This window comes from Toxotes jaculatrix, chromosome 4 (assembly GCF_017976425.1).
Source record: "Toxotes jaculatrix isolate fToxJac2 chromosome 4, fToxJac2.pri, whole genome shotgun sequence".
Lineage (NCBI taxonomy): Eukaryota > Metazoa > Chordata > Actinopteri > Toxotidae > Toxotes > Toxotes jaculatrix.
This window is the reverse complement of record NC_054397.1, coordinates 30,459,858-30,473,819: the sequence shown is the minus strand read 5'-3', so window position 1 is coordinate 30,473,819 and position 13,962 is coordinate 30,459,858. Positions and strand designations below refer to the sequence as shown.

Sequence of the window (13,962 nt, the reverse complement as noted above, 5' to 3'; positions counted from 1 at the left end):
GGGTGTGTGCCTTAGGTGTGGGTGTGTTTCAGGTGTTGGATTCCGGGGTGGCTCCTCACTACTCCCTCCTCTCAGCTCAGGCTGACTGCGCACACCTGTGCGCAATCTGGGCGCAATCAGTCAACTCTTCAGTATAAGAGGCTCGGCGTTCCTGTCCACCCTCGTCAGATTGTTCCGTCATCTTCTGGGGTGACTAGTCTCTGTGCTCAATTGTTGTGAAGACTCTTTGTGGATTTTCTCACCTGATCATTGATTACTCCTCTCTGCCTCATACTAACCACGCGCTCTCTCTTCCTCTACAGTCACACCGGTCTCAGCCTTCAAGTCATCTATCTGCCATTACTGCCGATCCTGCCACACCGCCCTGGAATCCCTCCTCTCTGCTGTCCTTTCTGTTTCTGGACTTTTGTGAATAAACTGTTTAAATCAGCTCTCCTGTCTGCTTGTGGGTCCTGGCCTGTTTCATAGACTCGACATAACAGTTTCCGTAAAAAGAATTGGCTTAAATACTGTTTCCATTAGGGGGGAATAAAGGGGAAGGAGAATGATACTAAATTTATTTTTGTAAGATTCATGGATGAATAAAAAATGAATGATCTACAGCAAAAGAAACAAGAATTACATGGAAAAATACATCTCTGTGGTCAACTATATATACATACAGTTTTACTCATACACTGAGAATTACAGTATCCGAGTTTATACAACATCCAAATACCTTCATTCATTTCACTTCCTGTACTAATCCAAGCTGCATGCTAAACATTCAGTCTCATGCACAGTTTAAGACCCATGGGTAAAGAGACAGACATGGCATAAACCCATAGCACGAGCAGGAGATGCCAGTGTAATTATAATGGATAATAATCAGGAGTGGTGAAGTATTTCAATCATGAGCGCAGGTAAATGGACTGCATTTGTATATCGATCACTCAAAGCACTTTTTCACATTTCACACACATTCATACATGCTTTTTACTGAGCACGCACTTTTACTAGCACACACACCTTCACCCTGATGGGCACATCAGGGGCAACTTGGGGTTCAGTATCTTGCCCAAGCCCAAGCCCACTCTACCTCCTAAGCCACAGCTACCCATACTGAAGCCGATGTCCATTTTCTCAGATAGAGCTGACTTGCAATTTTCAATTACCCGAAACAGAAAAACCATAAAAGTTAAAAGAGAGGTGAGTAACGCATGTCCTTTTACCTTAGGATACCAGCTTAACAGTCACCTCTCAAACATATCTGTGGATACTTTTAGGTAAATGTCCAGTAAATTCCCCTGTTCCGAGGTAGGTACATATACAGTACGTACCACTGCACCTTAGCAAATTAGAAAGAGAAGGAAAAACAGTTGAAAGAGGTGTCTGATGTAGTTGAAAGAACATAAATGAGGAAAATATTTCATTTTAATGCCTCTGTGCCGCCGTTAGCCAGGACCAGAGGCATTATGTTTTCAGGTTGTCCGTCTGTCTGTCCGTCCGTCTATCCATCTGTCTGTCTGTCAGTCTGTCCCGGATTCTTCTATGCACCATATCTCAAGAACACTTTGAGGTCTTTCTGTCAAACTTTGCACAAAGGTTGACTGTGACTTAAGGCAGATCTGAAAGGAGTTTGGAGGTCAAAGGTCAATGGTCTCTATGACCATATTTATGTTTTGCATGGTTATGCTATATCATAAGAACCATTTGAGGGATGGCTTTCAAACGTTGCACAAGTGTCAAATGTGCCTCAAGGATGAACTGAGTAGATTTCGGAGGTCAGAGGTCAAAGGTCACAGTCGCTGTGATCGTACATTTAATTTTATGCAGGCGAATATGATATTTGAAGAATACTTCGAACAATGTTCTTTAAAGTTTGCACAAATGTTCACTGTCACTCAAAGATGAGGTGAGTAGATTTTGGAGGTTTGAGGTCAAGGTCGCTGTGACCTTAATGCAAATGTTGTGCTTCAAACTTTTCTTCAAACTTTGCACACATTATCACTGCTTGTCAAAGATGGAGTCAATATGTATTGGAGGTCAGATGTCAAAGGTCAAGGCCACGGTGATCTTGTGTAAGTTTTGCTTGTGAACAGCCAACACTAACCTTCCCATTGCCATTATCACTACAAAACACCCATAACTTCTACATCTGGTACAAACAGGCACCTAATGGCGCGGAGGCATACCACCGCCATGTGGTACTTCTAGTTATATGTTGGTGTAATGTGTGCAAACACATTAATATGCAAATGTAATCTGTAATGTTATGTAATGTCACAGACTTCCATATATTTTATGAGGAACAGTTTTAATATCAGAAGAGGGTTAAGACTTGGTTTTAAGGTTAATGTTTTTAGGTTAGTGTCTTTGGGAATTAGGTTTAGATTCAGTTTAGGTTAAAGGTTGGGGTTATGCATGTAGTTGTGATTGTTAAGGTTAGAGTAAGGAGTAGGGAATGCATTTGTGTTAATGAGTCTCTTCACAAGGGCTGGAGTACAAGTGTGCGTGTGTCTGTACTTACAACTCTCCAGCTGCATGATACAGGTCTGAACATCCATAGGGAAGTTTTTTAGATCCATTGGACATGACAGAGTTAACGTTAGTCTGAAAGTGAAGAGAGAAGACAGAGAGAACGAGTGAGAAGTGAGTCAAGGACAGTGACAGGGTTTAAAGTCATCCATTAACCCAAGTTCTTGGGGATTTTCCAAAAAAAAAAAAAAAAAGATCAGGGGTCTAGCTTTTAGTTTTTGCATTCGGTTCTTCTAGAACACGAAGTCCAGTCTTCGTTTTTTTCACTCAACATTATTTCTCTGATGTTTATATTTATTATTTCTCTAATGTTTATATTTATTTCTCTACTCTGTTTATATTTTCTACTCTAATGCCCTTATGTTTATATTTCACTCTGTTCACATCTTGCTCTTTATGGCTTAACTGGGACCTGAGTACCAATTTCGTACCATAACATGCAAATGTCCTGGTATGACAATAAAGTTCCTTGATCCTTATTTTTGGTTATATTGTTCATTGTACATTTTGTTGTAAATAAATTTAAAGAATGATATCACCTGAGACTATAAAATCACACAACAAGGTGGTGTCTGAATATGATATAAATGCATTTTTCATTCTTCAGTGTAGTGCCCAAGGAAAAGATCAATCCTAATGGTGGACCATCATTCAGATGATGGATTCACACCACATATAATGGATTCTTCCAAATCCCTTCCAGTTTACAGCTTTACTGTGCCTCTGGCTATGAAACTGCTAAAGAAATGCTTTCAGTTTAGTCAAAGTTGAATGAACCTACTTGGGACTAGCGAAACAATAACTTTGTCCTTCCCCCAGATACTATTCACTCACTTATGACTGTCTACTGTGTGTCAAAGGGCTGTTCTTCAGCAGGTGCATGCTCATTGCGCTTGTACTTACCTTATAGAGTACAAAACATTTCCATTCTTAAATATCCTGAGCAGTTTGTTGTCTGTAGTGACTTCATGAAAGTGGGCTCCCTTCTCATTGGCAAAGAACAGATCTGGTTTCCATATGGAGTCTAACATAGAGGGGTCCAAATCCAGAGAATCATCTGGGTATTCAGAATAGGCAAGCCTGGGATCATTCCACTGCTGACGAAGGAAGATATTCACTCGGTAGTCCTATAGACACAAAGAATAAAACCAGTACATCACACACAGAGAAACACACACATTTCCAAAAGCTAAAGTAGTTGATTCCCCATATCAAATTTGTATGAAGAGCCAAGTTTGGTTCAGTTCAAGTGTCATGAAAGATTTTCTGCATGTGGATGACAACTGCTAAAAACTGTAAAAAAAAAAAAAAAAAAAATCTAATACAACCAATGGTTTTGTGCAATTCTCTATACATTAGCAAACACGATGTTTGTATAATTTTGTGTGTAGTAAGAGTGCTTTCATTTGCAATTTAACTTCCATGTTAGATGAGCATTAAATTATCCATGCGTACATACAGTAGGTGAAATGGAGAGATCTGGCTTTTGCATATTTCCTCTGAGAAGCAGATTAGTGCTCATGTTGTCTCTACATCAGCACAGCTTTCCATGGGGTTAATATAAATGAAGCTACACTCATTCCGTGCAGTTTCTGGAACCACTCTTCTCATTATCAATAATCCAAGCTGCTCGGTGTAACATACTTTCATCCTGATTGCAGCCTGCTCAGTGTGTGTACCGCAGAGGTGTGTAAATTATTTCAAGCCCTGTGCATCAACTGTATTCGTGGATACAGTGACGTTGGTCTGTGAACATGGAGGAACCATACTCTACATGAATACACATGGTCCAATTAGATTTTCCATTTCTGCATGCACAGGTACTAGAATTAATAGAACAGAGCCTAGAATTTATAATTGTAATAATAATAAATCAAATTTGTATAGCGCTGAACAACAGGAACAACAGTAATAATAACAATAGTAACAGTAGCAATAACAATAGCAGTAATAACAAGTAGTGGAGAAATGAAATGGGTAAAAGGGAATGCCAGTTTAAACAGGTGGGTTTTGAGCTGGGATTTGAAGGTCTGTAATGAATCAGAGTTTCTGATGTGTTGAGGGAGAGAGTTCCAGAGGGTTGGGGCGGCGGTGATGAAGACTCGGCCCCCCAGGGTTCAGTGCTTGGCTCCGGTGATTGGGGCCAGGATGTTGGAGACGGGAGTGATGTGGTCTCTGGAGTGAGTGTGGGTGAGTAGCCGGGCAGCTGAGTTCTGTAAGTATTGTAGTTTATGGAGGTCGGTAGAGGGAAGTCCGTGGAGAATGCTGTTGCAGTAGTCTGAAGGTTATGAAGGTTATGAAGGTGTGAATGAGTATTTCAGCAGTGGAGTGAGAGAGGGAGGGGCGAAGACGGGCGATGTTGCGCAGGGGGAAGAATGATGTCCTGGTGATGTTACTGATGTGGGATTTGAAGGTGAGGGTGGGGTCCATTATGATGCCAAGGTTTTGTACTGACGGGGAATGGGTGACATTATGACCATCGATAAGGAAGGAGAAGTCCTGGGCAGAGGGGAAGAGAGCTTTGGGTCAGATGATGATGAGTTCTGTTTTATTGCTGTTGAGTTTCAGGAAGTTGTTGTCCATCCATTGTTTGATATTGGTCAGGCAGTTTGTGATGCTGGAGAGAATGACTGGGGTGATGGATTTGGTGGAGATGTATTTAAAGTAAAGGAACAGACAGTCTCCCGTTTTGGCACAATTTTCACTCACCGCTTTGGGCTAAAATATTTCTTCTTCAAAAAGCACAAAAACACTTATCCATTGTCCAAACCTATTGAAAGCATCACATTATTTCCCCATAGTAACTTGCTAACTCCTCTAACCGACTTAAATGCTATTAAACAAACCATCTGGATTCATACAGAGTATTCTGGCACTGTATTTCACAGCAGTTTGACAACAGGAGTTTAATGCCAATCGAAGTGCCCTGGCAGCTGCTTTAACCTGTTCAATGAGGGTTATCTGTGGAAATGAAAACAATGAGAGGAGCTAAGCTTGGCTTTGAGGAGGATGCTTTGCATGACTCAGGAGTGTTTTCATATATGGTTCCTTTTTGTAGAGAAGGAAAGGCTTTGGTGAAAATGTAGGGCATTTGTTTTCTTTTTTGAATGATTTCAGTGGTCAATGAGAATAAGGACAACATTAGCATCTGTGAGGAACACAGGGTCTCAAACTGGTCCCTAGACAGTGAACTGAGTTGGCCGATGCCAGTTTCACTCCAATGCACTGCAAATTCAGCTCCCTAGAAAATTCCCAGAATGCACTGTAAAAGGCAGTGCGCATCTCTGCTCACTATGCTCACTGACTGGAAGTGACATCACTATTCTTCCATCTCACTACACTTCAGTTGTCGCACAGTGAACACCGATGCAGCTAATGAAAATAAACAAGGGTAAGTTTGATTTAGGTGTGACAGTGATACTAACTGCTGCCGATGCTTTTGGCCTACATGAGTCAAACATGCCATTTTTATTTTATGAACTATGTCTTCTCTGCACTGATGATGTAACAAGAGTCCCCCTGAGAAGCAAGTTACAAGTACATAAGTGCATATATTTTACAGCTCTTTATTTTCATTACCTTTTCCATCACATTTTGCCTATCTTGTCACGTTACTGTCATTGCTGCCATGGAATCATGTATCAGTGTCTTATTGTGCACTGCAGAAACCCGATCAGAGATGAAACTGCAATTCACTGTGCAGTGATTCACTGTCTACCCAGGGTTCTCCTGAATGGACGAACCTACGGATATGATATCTGTTGGCAGGTAGAGGGGCCTACATTCCAGTTATTCAGCTATGACTTATTTCTGGTCTCCGTATAATCACAGTGTGTGGGCCTCAAGCAATAAATTCTCTAATAAAGTCTTGCCAGTGGCAAGTCCTAATGCCCAGCTGCCTACTATGTACTAATTCTAATCTTACTTTGAGTATGTATGAGAAAATATCTGGAGGTACTAAATATATGGCAAATAGAAGGCTTCAGAATTTCTGCAATAAAGCATTAAATATTATGTACAAACCAAAATTAATGCTCCTGTGTATGGTGGCTGTTATTAATAAATGACACTTATGAGCAAAAACAGATTTGTTATCCTTATCCATTTATGGAGCTTTTTCTTTACTTATTTTAATATTATTAATGGATCAAATGACAGTGTGTAATGTTAAAGGTGTCAGTTGTAATAACAAAAAGTCTTTTAGTGGTGTCTTTCAGCTCAGCATTCTAGTTTCATTGTCCACAAGCTCAGCTCTCATCAGCAGTCACACTGGGCACAGTGAAACTGTGCGCTACTTGCAACGCACCAAACCACCAAAAGACAAAATTCATGTGCAGCTTGTGAATACAGTGAAGCATCTAAGAGCTGAAGAGCTAGGTGTTTGTCTTAGAAGTGGGTGGAGACCCAGGGAGTAAAGATTGGGTTTACATTTATTAGATGGTCACAAACACAGCTCAAAATGAGCTAATGTCGCACATTTCCTATGTGTGAATAAGAAATTGCTTGGAGACCAGTGGTGGAATGTAACAAAGTATTTGTACTTCGTTACTGTACTTAAGTATTTTTTTACGTATCTGTACTTTACTTAAGTAAAAATAATAATGCATACTTTTTATTTTACTCCATTACATTTTGCAGCAATTATCTGTACTTTCTACTCCTCTACATTTCTACAACTTATGCTGTTACTCGTTACATGTTATGAACATAATTTCCTCAAAATCTTGCATGAAAAAAAAATAGACTGCTTGCGTTGAGGCGTTGTTTGCCATTGCCAACCAATCAGGTGGCTCTATTACCCCCAATGATGGCAGAGCGCGTTTGGTAGCAGCACGAGCTGGTGAACTGGCCTGATTCAATTCAATTCAATTTTATTTATATAGCACCTTCCACAATCAAAATTGTCTCAAAGCGCTTTACAGAGAACCAGAGCCTGACCCAAGAGCAAGCACTTAAGGCGACAATGGCAAGGAAAAACTCCCCTTTAACAGGAAGAAACCTTGAGCAGAACCTGGCTCAGATGGGGGATCCTCCTGCCGATGGCCGGGCTGGGTGAAAGGAGGAAAAGGAGGAAGATAGGACAGCTAGGAATGGAGGAGAGGGGGAGAAGGACATGCAGCATAATACAGACAATGGACAATATTAGTGGGTCAGCATTTACATTACAGTTAGTGAACAGTTATTGGATAATGTATGCTCAGCAGATTACAGTTATAATAGGAAACAGAGCACAGAGGCAAAAAGCTGTCATGATTCCGGCGAGAAGAAACGACATGCAACATCGACATGAACCCAGAGCCAACGTCGGCTGAGCCTGAGTCTGAGCCCTCCAGCTCAGAATCAGACAGCCATCTTTGGCCATATTTAAGCCGTATTTAAGCCGTATTTATGCCTCTGACATAGGCAGAGGCATAAATCAGTATACCTACATTCTTTATCAAAATTTGGCGGTGCAGTACGTTAAGAGTGCGGCTTTGGACTTTGGACCGGCCTGAGATCCGAGGGTCGTGGGTTCGATCCCTTGACCAAGCGCAAAAAAAACGGATACGGTGGTGGTGAAGGAGACACGCCTCCCCTGCCTCTGTGACCATGGCTGTGGTGCCCCTGAGCAAGGCACCGATTCACCCCAGCTCCCCGGGCGCCTCACTAGGCAGCCCCCTGCCCCAGCGTCTCTAGTGCATGTTGCTCATGTGCATAATGCTTGTGTGTGTTTCGTTCACTTGGTGTGGGTAAAATGCAGAGAATAATTTCCCCAGGAGGGATCAATAAAGTAATTAAAAAAAAAGAATTTTACTTTAAAAAATACTTTAAGTAAATTTAAAAGAAAGTACTTAGTACTTTTACTTAAGTAAGATTCTTGATGCAGTACTTCCACTTTCACTTGAGTATATTTTTTGCGGGATATTTGTACTTTTACTTAAGTACTAAGCTTCAGTACTTCCTCCACCACAGTTGGAGACATGTTTGAGTGTTTTGAGAGTGGCCAAGAAAATACAAATGAATGAATTAATAATAATGCAGCTTTAAAGAGACAGTAGAAGCAACAAGGATACAGGTGCAGTGCTAAGAACAAAACAGTGAAATTGTTCTGATGTTAATCATTTCTCCCTGTGTAGTCAGATAAACTGCTCGCCCACAGATAGAGAAAGGATTAAGAGGGATGGAGAGACTGAGTGAACAAATGGAAAAAGAGTCTAACAGTAGTAAATCTGTTTAACATAGATAGCGTGTACAGACCAGAGAGAGCCAACCTGTCTCTAAGCCCTGTGTGTGTATACTGTATAGTGTGTGTGTGTGTGTGTGTACTGTGTGTGTGTGTGTGTGTGGACTTCGTGTGTGGCACTGAGCAAAATCAACCCTGAATCCCTCCTCTGTTTTTCTCCTCTCTTTCAGTGACGTAATGGCAAAACAAAACAGGAAAAACTCTCACAGACCAGTGAACATTATACACGGTTACATTACCATTAAAATGTTCTTTGAAAAAAAGCAACCACGTGGCGAAGACCACTACAATGCATGTTCCAGAAATCTACCTTCTGATAATGTATAGGTGGTCTCATTCACTGTTTCATCAGGTGTTTGGGGGGGGGTTGTGTTCCCCAGATGTACTTGTTCTGGCAGCATGCAATCCTTACGGAAGTTGCCCTTGTCACTGTGTAAAACAACAGTTAGGCTGTGCATTAGAAATGCAATTACTGCCTCCCAGTTGTAAGCCTCCGCCAAACAGCTGAAGTTAACATCCTTATCTGTCCAGACACATATGATATGTGTAATGGACAAGTGTATCAAGTGGATCAAGTGTATTTTTTTTGTCAAAATAGCAGTTATCATTAAAATAACATGTTTGAATCTACTCAGTCATTTCCAGTGAGAAACATGCTGCCCAGTGACATATAAACACAGCTGATTTGACTTGACTTTAAGCTTCATTGTTCTTGTTCTGCTGTATGTCAAATGTATTACTGTGTTGATCTACACAGTGACCACAGATTTAGTGGCTGACCAAATGTGAGCTATTGTTACAAACAATGTCCTCCTGTTCCTGAGTTATGAGGAATTGAATAATGGTCAGAAAAGCGTTTTTACAAAAAACTATGATGTCACATCACTTCATCATTTTATCCTGCTAGACATTTATGTGAATTATTGTCATAGCATATGAATTCTTGAGTTACAGTTGCCTTGACCTTTGACGTTTGACCACCAAATTCAAAAATCAGTTCAACCTTGAGTCCATGAGGATGTTTTTAAGTTCCAGGCAGTGGAATAGAAGTCAAACAGGTATCATCTACCTGTGTAGCAGCTAAATCCTTTGCAGCCTTGTCACAGAAACCAAGAATACAGCTGCTAAAGTTATCATTATTATTAGCATTAGTGGGATTAATAATAGCTGTAGGAGTGGTGTCCACACTGGCAGCTATGAATCAAATTAGGTGTTCATAATGTGTGTGTCAGCTGATATCATATACAGTGACATTTATACTATATGGTGTTGTCGATGTGTTGAAGTTATGTCACTGGGCTCTCTTGTTTGTTAGAGGAGAAGAGGAGTGGGTAGATGAAAAGACAGATGGTGAGAAGAGAGAAAGGTTTTAATCCCAGTGTGACATATGGCCTCTGTATATACGTATCTCTATGTGCTTCACTCTCACTTCAGCTTTCAGTACAAGCTGTATATCACAACCTCTGCATCCGCACTGACCCTCACTCTGCATGCTCACTGTTTATTCCTGATTTTAAAGTCCCTTTACTGGCCATCTGACTTTTAGATGTTGCTGTCAGTTGTTGCTGCTTTCACATAACTCAAAGGATTAGGACCTTTAGCACACGTCTAGTGTAAGGCACCACCCGCCGCTTCCTCCAGACTCCAGTCTGTTAGCTGTTTTCTGGGCCAGGAATAAGAACTGTGCACAGTCAGCTTTGAATGTTTGTGGTATTCACATGTAGAATAGCCTGTCACAAGAGAGTTTACTACCACTGTCTGTAAACGGGAGAAGGTCAGGTGACGTTGTTATATATCAACAAAGTCTGCACAGGGAGGAGGTCAGTGTTTCTTTTAACCATAACAACAATTGGTCTATGGCCTCAACCATGTTTCTTGTTGTAACCATGACAACAAAGGTCATCTAACCTGAACAAACGACTTATTTTACTGGTTTATTTTATCCAAACAAGGATCTTTCTCTCAAACTAACCAAGCTGTTTTCTTGCCAGAATCGAACCAAACCTTTAGCATTAGCACGGTCACATCATAAAAGGTTATTATTATTATTTTTTTCAGCAGTGGTTTGGAACAGTAGCTGTGGCATTTCTCCTGCTGCCAGTTGGGGCACAAATCCAGGAAATGCTCCTCTGGGTCATATCAGAGGGAGTGGATAAACAACATATGTGGTTATTCAGGTCAGAGAACTTGCTGTCTGTTTTAGTTCATAATACTCACTCTCGTGCTGTGAAACAAAAATCAATTCAGTGATGAGGCCAAAACAAACTTCTTTTGACTTATTGGCTTATGGTTCCTGTGATTACAAAAGTGATTACAGACATCCACAAAAGAAAAACTGAAACCAGAAACTGAAAATGTAATTTCTGTCATTTTCCCCCTCCCTTGTGTTTCCTGTGTGTGTGTGTGTGTGCCCGCAGGATCCCGCCAGATCTCCTGTGCACCTGCAGCCAATCCCCTTTTCAACTCCACCTGATGACCACTGTACAGAAACCAAGATTGTTGCTGATATTGTTGATATTCCTTCTCTGCCCACTACATTCAGTCAGTCAGTCCTGGTTCAGAAGGAGATGTGCCTCTGCCTGCTCTGCTCCAACTCTGGTTCCTATACCTGCAGTCCTGCCAGTCCAGCTCCCTCAAAGGAGATCTCCTCCATAGCCAACCTCACAATAAACTGTCTTTCCTTGAACTTTCATCTCGTCCCGAGTTTCAGTTCAACCTTTGGGTCCAGAACTATTAAACTGATGTGAATGAAATCTAATTAAACTGAAGTGAAAATGAAACCTAAATTCGCCTCACAGCAAGACAGTTCCAGGTTCGTACCACGGTCTGGGCCCTTCTGTGTGGAGTTTGCATGTTCTCCCTGTGCCTGCGTGGGTTCTCTCTGGGTACTCCGGCTTCCTCCCACAATCCCAAAAACATGCATGAGTTAGGTTAATTGGCTACTCTGAATTGCCCGTAGGTGTGAGTGTGTGCATGTGTGGTTGGTTGTCTGTCTTTGTGTGTCAGCCCTGCGATTGACTGGCGACCTGTCCAGGGTGTACCCTGCCTCTCACCCATAGTCAGCTGGGATAGGCTCCAGCTCCCCTGCGAACCCTGACGGATTAAGCGGTAGAAAAGGAATGAATGAATTAAACATAAAAATGACAGTCATAATATTTGCCCCTGCAGTTATACACTTCGGACAGACCCCAAAATGAAATCACACAGGAAGGACAGGCTGACATATGCACAAAGCCTGCTCAGTGATGTGTAAACACACACACAGGAATGAAAAAATCATATGGGTCTGTAAAAAATGAAAGTCAAAGGAAAGAAATATTGAACGTTCTGAAATTTTTCATGACAGTTCTTGCTTGGCAGGCAAACACAAACACACACACATAAATGGTGTATCCGTCAGAACAACTCCCAGTGGTGCAGAAAGCACTAAGACCATGTCCATCCATCTAACTTTAGAAAAGGCATGACTGATCACAACCACTTCTGCTCTGCTAATTACACAAGAGACAGAGAGCGACAGAGTGTGTCACAGTGCAGTGAAGCATTATCAGCGTGTTCAATCATTACTGACTTACAACAGAACTAGTTCTTTCTATCTGAGGATCTACCAATCAATCAGTGTCACTCTAGGTTTGTGATGGCTACTCACAGCTGCCAATAACAACTATTTGTTACTTGGAGCCAACGCGACTGAACCTGTTAAGATCAGCCAGTGGCCCTTTGAGGCTGCACTGTTCATCTGACGTCTTGAGCAGTTGATGAATGAAATATAAAAGTGCTTCTATGATGCACATTTTGCAGCAGCAGCCTGCTGCAGAATCATGAAGCTGTGATTACACAGCTCTGCAGAGCATTTGTCTACGTCACTCTGACAATTTTGGGACATTTTTACGAATATTGGATAGTTTTTAAGTATCAGTGTAACATGCCACAAAACCCATAAAACCTTAGAGCCTGGAGTATGTATGTTTGTGTGTGTGTGTGTGTGTGTGTGTGTGTGTGTGTGTGTGTGTGTGTGTGTGTGTGCATAATATCACAGCCTGGACTGACTTCATGCCACTTTAAAGTATTTGCTGTCAAAGTCACTAAATGTCTTCACTGCATATCTGCTATTCCTGTCTGCTTGTCTGTCTCTTCTGGTTTCTGTCTCTGTCTGCACTGTCATTATCTCTACTTGTCAGCGTGTCACCATTTTAAGCTTTTCTTTCTTCCTCTTGCAAATGACTGAGCCCTCTGGTAGGTGCTAATGATGAAGCGTTTCTGACTACCTCTAAATAAAGAGACCTCTGTTAATTGGCCATTACTAATACTAATCATTCATTCATGATGAGGCAGCAGTGAAATGTATAAAATCCTGCAGATACAGGTCAGGAGCTTAGTGTTCACATCAAACATCAGAGTGAATAAAATGTGATCACAATGTCTCAGTCATAGTCTCTAGAGTTTAACTCTGAATGGAGCCAGAAACTGGAACCATCCAGTGAAGCAGCAGCTCTGAGGACGGAAACACCTTGTTGATGAGAGAGGTCAGAGGAGAATGGACAGACCAGAGCTGACAGAAAGGCTATACTAGCTCTACAACATCAGAGACCACATCAGGTTCCAGTCCTGTCAGCCAAGAACAGAGATCTCAGGCTGCAATGGACACAGACTCACCAAAACTGGACAGATGAAGACTGACCATGGACAAACCAAGCCCATGGAAGGAGAGAGGTGCCATTAAATAAACTCATAAAAAAGGCTGAGTCAGTTGTTGGCACCAGTCAGGCTCCATTAGAGGTGGTGATGAGAGACAGAATGCTTGGAAAGATCAGAGCAATTTTGGACAATGTCTCTCACCCCCTTTACAACATCTTGGACAGTCTGAGGAGCTCCCAAAGCAACAGACTGCTGCAGCCCAGATGTTCTAAGGAGCGCTACAGCAAGTCCTTTCTACCTGAGGCCATCAGACTGTATAATACACATGTAGCCTCCAGAACTGTGCTCTGAATTTCACGAGAATCTCACTTAGATTAATCTATTTATAACTATACTGTATTTGTTGTGTATGTGTGCTGCTGGGACAAACTAATTTCCCTCTGGGATTAATAAAGTCTATCTATCTATCTATCTATCTATCTAGCTATCTATTTGGCATGCTACTGCAAGCTGAAGGCTTGCATGTCTTCCTAGCCAGTCTTGCTGCTGGCCTCTGTCACTGAGGAGGGCACTGGTTGGTTCTT

General features: G+C 41.6%; 1 protein-coding gene across 3 annotated transcripts in view; it reads right to left on the bottom strand.

The window, feature by feature from the left end:
* The window catches only part of glra3 (glycine receptor, alpha 3), a 28,888-nt gene that overhangs the window by 12,699 nt on the left and 2,227 nt on the right, over positions 1 to 13,962 (bottom strand). For all 3 annotated transcript variants that reach the window (XM_041036157.1, XM_041036156.1, XM_041036158.1), the window contains exons 3-4: positions 3,421 to 3,644; positions 2,510 to 2,592 (exon numbers count right to left, since the gene is read on the bottom strand). In XM_041036157.1, coding sequence (XP_040892091.1) covers positions 2,510 to 2,592; positions 3,421 to 3,644 — 307 coding nt within the window. The remainder of the gene's footprint in view (positions 1 to 2,509; positions 2,593 to 3,420; positions 3,645 to 13,962) is intronic.